This window comes from Nicotiana attenuata, unplaced genomic scaffold, assembly GCF_001879085.1.
Source record: "Nicotiana attenuata strain UT unplaced genomic scaffold, NIATTr2, whole genome shotgun sequence".
NCBI classification, from domain to species: domain Eukaryota; kingdom Viridiplantae; phylum Streptophyta; class Magnoliopsida; order Solanales; family Solanaceae; genus Nicotiana; species Nicotiana attenuata.
Window position 1 is genome coordinate 90261 of NW_017670434.1, and position 10196 is coordinate 100456.

The 10196-nt window shown below is 35.2% G+C and overlaps 1 protein-coding gene across 1 annotated transcript; it reads right to left on the minus strand.

Annotated features, from left to right (window-relative positions):
• Positions 1–2863: 2863 nt before the first annotated feature.
• On the minus strand, positions 2864–4607 carry LOC109239338. Its single transcript, XM_019405888.1, has 2 exons — positions 4208–4607; positions 2864–3346 (listed from the first exon to the last, which is right to left on the minus strand). The coding sequence occupies exons 1-2, from the start codon at positions 4554–4556 to the stop codon at positions 3096–3098; spliced, it is 600 nt and encodes a 199-aa protein (XP_019261433.1). The 5' UTR covers positions 4557–4607; the 3' UTR covers positions 2864–3095.
• Between the last annotated feature and the right edge of the window lie 5589 nt (positions 4608–10196).

Genomic DNA, 10196 nt, shown 5'->3' on the forward strand with positions numbered 1-10196 from the left:
AAATAACATCAACCACTATGAATTAAGCCTCAAATTCATGAAATCACTCAAGAACATCAAAATTTTCAGTTTCCTCAAATAAGGTCCGATTTATACTAAACGGACTCCGATTCTCACCAAACTTCACAGATTCTACTAAATTATTATTTCAAACTTGTGCCGGGCTCCGGAACCAAAATACGGGCCCAATAACATCAATTTCATAATCTTTCATTTCTCAAAAACTCTTATATTTTCCAAAAAATAATTTTCTTCAAAAATTCATTTCTCGGGCTTAGGACCTCGGATTTCACTTCCGGGCATACGCCCAAGTTTCCTACGGACCCTCCGGGATCATCGAATCACGGGTCCGGTCCGTTTACCCAAAATATTGACCGAAGTCAACTCAAATTCATTTTTAAAGAAAAACTCATCATTTTTCACAGATTTTCACATAATGGCTTTCCAGATACGCGCCCGGACTGCGCACGCAAATCGAATTCATTTTTAAGGCCTAAGAACACATAATTTATTTCCAAAACAAGTGATGACCTTATGGGTCATCACACTGAGCAACTTGAATTTTCTGTTAATATATTTCAATGTATCTCATTGTATTTCCATGTATTTCATTGTATTCATTGTCTTTTTTTTTTATTGTATTTCAATGTATCTCGCTGTATTCCATGTATTTCATTATATTCACTGTCTCGTTGTATTCCATGAATGTATTCAAATATTTGTTTAATTAATATAATTTATGTATTCAGATGTATATATGTATTCAATTTGCTCTATTTTTGTTGTATTTATCGGCTGGGAAAAATATTCAGAATATTTTCTCTGAAGATTGCTATGTTTTTGGGGTGTTTTTCGGTTGAGAATCTTTTTTATAACTGAAAATACAAATTTTGTGTGTTATAATTGTGTTTGTTGAGTTATATTAGGAGTCTAATGTTAATTGATTCACTTTCCGTTTAAGAACAGCTGAATAGACCATGAATTGCGCTATTTACGTTACTGTATTCACAAATACATATCGTGAATACAGTCGAATACAATCGAATACAATAATCTGTCAGCTGTAATCCCCTGTTTCACGCCGTGAATACAGTCGAATACAAAAATCTGTGTAGCTGTAATCCCCGTTTCACGCCTAGAAATGCTACTGTATTCATGAATACAGTAGCTTAAATACATCGAATACACTCTAAAAAATCTGAAAACATAGCTATAGAAAGTAATATAGTAAATGGTAACTACAACTAGCTAATACCCACTAAAACATAGTGATTTCTAAAGTTTCTCTTAAATAAAATATTTGAGAGTTGGAGTGTTTCATATGGGTCGATGTGGACTTGTCACGCACCATTCATGGTGTGGACTCCTTTTAATACATGGAGACGTTTTTTCAAGTGTTCGAAACCTGAATTAAATTAATTTTTTCACTCAATTGTTTATATTATGTATTCTATTAGCTTAACTAATGGGGTAGATATTTGCATATACATTATTTAATTTAATTAAGTAACATCTTTCAATTTTCAAAGAGAAAATGACACAGAAGGAATCTACACTTCTTCAAAAGGTGCATTCAATCTCACCTAAACCATAAACTTTTACTATTATCAAACTTTTAATTCTGACATAACAGTCCTTTTTCCAGTTAATGCCTAAATTTTATTCAAGTTAACATGCAAGTGTCTCACATGATGATATTAAGGGCATTTTTGTGCCCTTTTGTAACTAAAATCCTCAAAGAATAATAGAAATAAAAAAATAAATAACAAAGAGAGAACAAATAAGGAAGAAAAACCAAGAAAACAATTAATCGGTTAGGGTGTGTTTGGTATGAAGGAAAATGTATTTTCGTAGAAAATGTTTTCATGGAAAATGATTAGTTTTATCACTTTTTTTTCCTTGTTTGGTTGGTGAGTGAAAAACGTTTTCCGGAAAATATTTTCTAGTGTTTAGTTAAAGAGTATAAAATATTTTTTAGGGAAATATTTTTTTTATGCTACTCTCTTCACCCCCTTCCCCCAAGTCCATTCCTGTGCTCCCTCCCCCCTCTTCCCTTAAATATCCACCGTTTTCAAGACTCTATTTTCTTCAGGAATTTAATTATTCTTCTAAAAATTCGCACAAACTCAAAGGAACTAGTGTGTTGCTTTACTTTTTTACACAAAAATAATGTTGAAATTTGTGCTTCATAACTAAAAAGAAAATGCGTTTTTTGTTGAAATGAAAGAAAATACTTTTCTACATCATGTAAAGAAATACTCATTTTGTTGAAATAAAAGAAAATATTTTTTACTACATCATTTTGTTGAAATGAAATAAAATACTTTTTTACATCATAAAAAGAAAGTACACTTTTTTTTAAATAAAATAAAAAATATTTTTTTATGTCATGAAAAGAAAATATTCATTTGTTGGAATGAAAAAAAGTACTCTATCTACTATATAACATGAAAAGAAAATAATAATATTTCTATTTAGGGTGGGGTCGGGGCGGGGTTGGGGTGGGGGTGGGGCGGGGTTGGAGTGGTTGGTGAGGATGGGGAATATGGTGAGGAAGGCTGAAAAAGAGTCATGGAAAATATTTCCCTTCTCTTGATAAGGAAAATATTTTCCTTCCAAAATATTCAAACCAACCAAACATGACAAAATTGAAAAATATTTTCCTCCGTACCAAACACAATTGACTTTCCAATAGCAAATCTTCATAGATTCATACAAACAGGCATAATAAAATGCCATATCCTACAACTACCTTAGAGCTGTTAAGTAATAATATAGTGAAAATCCAATAGTTTTTCTCTCATTAGATCAGATTGATCATTAATTTTCTCTCGCTATTGAGATCATATGTTAACTACCATCATATAACAACAACAACATCAGATTCAGTGTAATTCTACAAATGGAGTCCGGGAAAAATACTGTATACGCACACTTGTTATACTCTTGTACATAGTCGAATCTAATCTACCTTCTATATAACAGACCTATTTTTGCTACTCCGCTTTCCTCTATCTCGTTCTCTTTTCACTTTACTGGTTCGACCAATTCAAATTCGTGCCGCGTAAGGTCCACCGGAGGCAAAAGAGCTACTATCATTTAGGGCTGCTGGTGGAGGACTGATCCAATGCTAGTATTTTATTCTGCTTTTCATTGGGCAGCTTAAATACACTAGGAAGAGTGGACTTCCAATTTACTCCACAAGAAGTACTTCTTTTGTGCTTTGTAGCTGAATTTGCAGTTGCAACTATTCTCATTTGCTCAATTAAGGCATTTGTATTCCCTTCCTCTGATAATATTTCCTCTAATTGCTGTGGATTGATAACTAGCTTCACTCTCCAAACACCTGTTAGGAATTAAATACAAAATTAGAAAATAAGAAAAAGGCTTTCGGGCACAGTAGCGGAGGTAGGATTTTTGCTAAGGGAATTAAAAAAAAGAGAAAGTTAAAAATTAAGTGGTAAGTGTACTAGCGACCTAACAAAGGTTTTGAACCCTTTTGATCACCACTGAGCTATGCTTTTAGGCTGTGTCAGGGGGATTCAAAATATAAAATATAAAGGTATAAATCGAATTTTTCCTTCTATATACAATGTAATTTTCCGACGAAAAGGATTATGGTGAACTCCTTTCGGCCCCTAAATCCGCCCCTGTATTCAAAATTCAAGTTTTAAATAAACATAGAAAAAAAATGAAGTTCTTTATTTGATGTATATTGCATTTAGACTCATTTTTGCCATCTAGGGCGGTTCACATTCACTCTTCATACATGTTAAAGATATAACTAAGCAAATAAAAGTATGTTACTAACAGTTTAAACTTTTAGATAAGATGATACACTTTAACAAAGTATCATAGCAGGCAGAGATACCCGACTTCGAGTCTCACCGCCTCCACTATAAAAAAAAATTTACACTCATGAAAAAATACTCAGCCCAATGTACTAAGCTTCGGGGAGGGGCCGAACCAAGAGGGCCTATTCTAGGCAGCCTTACCCTACATTTCTTTAAGAGGCTGCATTCCACGGTTCGGATCCGTGATCTCCTGATCACATGACAACAAACTTTACCAGTTATGCCAAGGCTCCCCTTCCCTTCCGCTAATTAAGTAAATTAAAGTGACTCTTTTTAACCGTTAAGCTTTTATTAGACCAGATGGAAACACATTTCAAGAATATATGTTACAAACTATTCCTATCTAAAAATACCTTCTCGTTGAGCTGGCAAAACTTCCATGGCTGACCCTTTTGTCAAATTACTCGAAGAAACTTGAATTGGCTCTTTCTTTTCTTCTTCTGATATTTGTTCTTTTTCAATCACACGAAGAAGATAATAGAATTCGCCGTCGACGAGTAATTCTTGATCATGTAATGGACAAGACAAACGATTTGAACTGAAAATGTTGTAACCTGGGAATTCATCTAGGACTTGTCGAACTAATTTAGGACCTTTGAGGTTTAATATTTCTCCAGAATCTGTCATAACACGAGCAAAATTTAAATCTAGTTTTCTTGCATCTGTTGTCACTGCTTTCATTGAACAGTTGCAGTTTCCCATTGATAAAAAAAGAGAATATTTTGTTCAATGAATGAAAAAGAAATGGTGGGGTTTGTTTGTAGTGTGTGAGTGTGCGTACATATATAATATATTACGAAAAGTTTAAATTATGTGCAACTATCAGAATATATATATTTTTTGGGTTTAAATAATATAGTATAGTACATTATTTGGTCATTTTTACCCGTTGCAGCAGGTAATCTCTCTTGTTTTCAAGATTATAATTACATATTAAGGAGGCTTAGGTGTAAATATTAGTATATTATTTGAGTGACTTGATACTGTCAAAAATTCTTTATACTGACGGTGCATATAATTACTTAAACTCATAGTACTTGTTACATCATTCATTCACAACAATAGGTAAAACTTTAGGGATCGTTTGGTATGATATGTAAGCAAAAATAGTCTTGAGATAAAAATGTAGTACCCCTTAGTTGTTTAGTTATTAATCATGGGATAAGTTATCACATGATTAAAAATCGTACCAGAATAACTTATACCTACCAGACGGTAGAATAGTAATCCTATGATAAGTTATCTCAGGATAAAACAGTAAAATTGACTATTCCAGGATTAAAATCCCAGCATAACTAATTTCAGTATAACTAATCCCATCATAACTAATCACAACATAACTTGTCTTCAAACCGAACGACCCCTTAAAGTTTAAGTAGTACACACATCAATGTAAGCATTTTTTACACGTCATCAAGTCTATTCCTATTGTAGCAGGTAACTTATCTTATTTTTAAGATTTCAGCACTCACATTTTAAGGAGGCTTACATGTAAATATCCTTTAATTTGAATAACCTGATAGTGTACATAACTAAACTCAAATTTATATAGCATGATCCTAATGTAATAACCTAAAAATTGAAATATATATATATATATATATATATATATATATATATAAATCTTTAGAAAAATTCAAGAGGTCACGGATTTAGAAGAGGAGGAGACAATCAGACAAGTGGACGAGAGTAGGTGTACTAAGGATAGCAGAAATTTGTGGGAATAATTATTGGCTTTTTGAAAATTTGAAATCGAAACTTAAGTGATTAGACCGTTGGGATAATGATGCATTAATAATGGGTGAAATTTGTCATAGAGTGAATTTAACTTTTATGCACGTGATAACATTTCAGGATGTCCACATATGTAGCATTTTGTTCCAGGAGGAGGAGTGTATGTATCTTCCTTGTAAGAAGAACATCATGAAAAACAAAGTCAAAAAAGTAGTTGATTTTTGTTTGAGTAAAAACAAATTCATGAACGGCTAAAGCAAACCGTGAATCACTCTCATGATCTCCCTGGATAGAAAATGATCGTGGTAATAACTAATAAACAATTAATTGAAAATTATTTAGGCGATTATAACGTTACATGCGATTTCTAGATAACACATAGACGATTTATGGTAATAGCTAATAAACGATCAACAAGAGATCATTTAGGTGATCATAAAATACACGGACGATTTTTAGGTAACATATATGCGATATATGATTTAATCAGGGTCTTATAAAACATAAACATGGTAATAATTAATAAACGAACAACCAGAGATAACTTAAGCGATCATAAATAATATATGGGCAATATCTAGGTAACACAGACGATTTATGATTACATCATGATCTCTTACTTTATAAAAATGATTGTGGTAATAACTACTAAGCTATCAACCGCAGATCATTTAGGCGATGATAAATTCACATGCGATTTTCTAGATAACACATATGCGATCTATGGATTCACTAGTATCTTCCACTTTATAAAAAAAATTCTGGTAATAACTAATAAGCGATCTACCGAAAAATAATCCTGGTAATAATTAATAAGCGATCAGGAGATCACTTAGGTGATCACAAAACATACATGGACAAAATGTAGATAACACATAGGCAATCAATAATTCACCAGTATCTCTCGCTTTATAAAAAGAGAAGAATAATAACAACTAATAAACGATCAACCGAAAATTACTTTAGGCAATCATAGATAATACATGTGTGATTTCTTGAAAATAGCGGAATTTCAGATTTATGGTCATAAAATGCCGAAAACGAGGAACGATCATGTAGAAGCGATAACTATTGTTCCTTAGATCGTTTTTGACGGAATTTTTTAGGCGATTCGGGTTCTGTCATCCAGCTGCTTGTGGGTGGCGTGGGCTATATAGCATACGCAAAATCTGAGAATCGGGTGGAATTCTAATTTTATTACCCTAAAACGCCAAAAAACGAGGAACGATCATGGCGAAGCAATGTTTATTGTTCCTTAGGTCATTTTTGATGGGCCGGCAAAATTTAGGCGATTCGAGTCTAGTCACCCCGACGCATGCAGATGACGTGGGTTATAACACACAAAAATCTAGGAATCGGGAGGAATTCCAGATTTATGGCCCTAAAATGCCAAAAAATGAGGAACGGTCATGGCGAAGAAATGACTAAATTTCCTTAGGTCGTTTTGATGGACTGACAAAATTTTAGGGGATTCAGGTACGGTCGCCCGGATGTATGTAGATGGCGTGGGCTATAACATACGTAAATCAGGAAATCGGGCGGAATTCGGGCGGAATTGCCCTAAATCGCAAAAAAAAAAAAAAAGAAGAGAAACAGTAATGAAGCAAAAACTATTGTTCCTTAGGTCGTTTTTTATGGGCCGACAAAATTTTAGGGGATTCGGGTTCGGTCGCCCGGATGCATTAAGATGGCGCGAGCTATAAAGCACACGAATATGTGCGAATTGGGCGAAATTCTAATTTTTTGGCCCTAAAACGCTAGGAACGGTCATGGTGAAGCAATGACTATTGTTCCTTAGGTCATTTTTGATGGATCGTTAAAAATTATGGCGATTCAGGTCCGCTCGCCCGGATGCATGCAGATGGCGTGGGCTATATAGCACACGAAAATATGAAAATCGGGCAAATTTTATTTTTTTCCTAAAGGCCAAAAACAAGAAAGGTCATGGCGAAGCAATGACTATTATTCCTTATTTATGGGCTGACAAAGTTTTAGGCGATTCGAGTTAGGTTGCCCGGATGCATGCAAATGGCGTGGGTTATAGCACAAAAAAAAAATATCTGAGAATCATGCGGAATTCCAGCTTTATGGTCTTAAAATGCCAAAAAATGAGAAACAATCATGGTGAGGTAATGAATATTGCTCCTTGGGTCATTTTTGATGGGATGGCAAAACTTTAGGCGATTTGGGTTCGATCGTCGGATGCATGAAAATGCCGTGAGCTATAACACACAAAAATTTAAGAATCAGGCAAATTTCAATTAATTAGCCCTAAAACACCAAAAAATGAGGAACAATAATAACAAAGTGATGACTATTGTTCCTTAGGTCATTTTTGATGGGCAGGTAAAATTTTTGGAGATTCGGGTCCGATCGTCCGAATGGATGCAGATGGCGTGGGTTATAGCACACGAAAGTTTGGGAATCGGGCAAAATTCGAAACTTATGGCCCTAAAACGCCAAAAAATAAGGAACGATCACGGTGAAGTGATCATTATTGTTTCTTGAGTCATATTTGATGGGCCGGAATTTTTTTAGGTGATTCGTATTCGGTTACCGGAATGGATGCAGATGGCATTGGCTATAGCACACAAAAATCGAAGAATCGGGCGAAATTTCAGTTTTATGGCCTTAAAAAGGAAAAAAAGAAACAATCATGGAGAAGTGATGACTATTGTTCCTGTCACGCCCCAACCTCGGGAGGTGGGACCGGCGCTCAATCGAGTGACCCCAATTGAGCAAGCCTTACCAAACACTATCTACCCAACTCAATACGAATAAGGGGAGCATGCTTTCATTTATTCAACAAAGGGAGATAGTATATTCAACATTTTTAGTTCATTTTAGATCACCACATTAACTGTAGATAAGTTAGTTTCCAAGGCTCCCATAGAGTTACAATTCATAGGCAACGTAAGTTTAGATTTACAACATGGATAGCACACCCATTCAATGCCCACGCATAACCCACATACATGTCTACGGAGCCTCTAAAGATACAAAAATAAATGTGACAACGCCGGCAACAAGGCCCCGGCTATACCTCAAAAGTGAAAGTCCAAAATAAGAAGATGTGCAATATGGCCCCTTGAAGGAGAAAGGGGCTCACCAAGATCCTTGGGAAGGAGAATGCTCAACTACACACGATCGGCACTATCTGCTATGGAGCCACCTACATTTTTAAAAAAAAATGTAGGGCCCCCGGTAAAAGGGACGTTAGTACCATGGAATAGTACTAGTATGTATAACTAAACACCATTTTACTAGAAAGAACTACCAAGAAATGACAAGTAAATCACATAGGTGAATCAAATATGCAAATCATAAAATCATTCACATAATTCCCATAACTTAGTTTGGGGCATTCCTTTCATACGTTCATCACTGTTCTCAATAGCACCGCTATCTTGAGCGGAGTCCGATCACGACCCGACCGGCTAGGTTGCCTCGTTTGAGGCATGTATCTCAATCACCATTTCATTTCCTCTATCCGGATCTCAATATCAACATATTACCACCATGTGTGCGGCATGGTGTCCGATCACGACCCGATCGGCTAGGTCGCCTTATCTAGGCGTTGTTCCTTTCTCATTAGTCATCACATACGATTCTTTATTTCACACATATCAAATCAATTCCTTGGCACTTAGGGCCACCATTATCACATCGTTTTCCGTTTTCAATATTCATCTTGCAAGTTGTGATCATAGACATATACAAGAGTAGTTTAAGTTGCAGGCACAGGTAAGTGAGCACACAGCTAGCATGAATAACTCTCAGTTTCAATCTTGGCCTATAGCCTAAGCATTTTGACACATAATTGTATTTTTCATACTTCTCTAAATTTTCAAGAATGGTACATTGCATCACATTGAGGCACATCCTTCACGTATATGTGTAGATAATTGCAAATCAATCGCAATAACAATCAATACATTAAGCAGTTCAAATCTTACCACACTTTCGTAAACGCCCACGGAGCTCAATTTCTAATAAAAGGGGGTTTTAGCCATACATACCTCAATATAGCTTCCCTTACTCTTTACAAATTTCCGGAACCCTTATCGCTTCGATCTATTTTGTAAGTATTACAAATTAATCCGAGAATTAGAGACGAAGTTGAGATTCTAGCTTGGTTCGTGCATAATATCAAATACTAAAGGTGCATTATGATCTTAGGCCCCTTTTGAGAGAAATTTCTATCCTTTTATACCCCAATTGCTCCCTTTTCAGTTTACTAGCTTCCAATACCCTAAGTTTTGATATGCATGCAAGGAATTAATTCTTATACCCCATGAATTACCTTACTAATGACCCCTTTATAGCTGAGTGTAGAAATAATACTGAGGTGATGAAGCCTTACCTCCTGGGATGAAAAATTTAGTTGCCCTTGCTTGATTATCTTCAAGGATTCAACAAGGTTTCATGGAGTAATTTGGTGGGGGGAAACTTTCTCTCACTTAGACCCCTCTCCCTCACTCTAGAAATGTCCAGAAAATTGCTCAAAATGAGCTATAATACCGAATATAACAATAGGGGCGTCGGGTTAAAAATTAGAAAATTGGAGCCCCGAGTCGGATCTGTGACCGCATTTGCGATCGCAAAGTG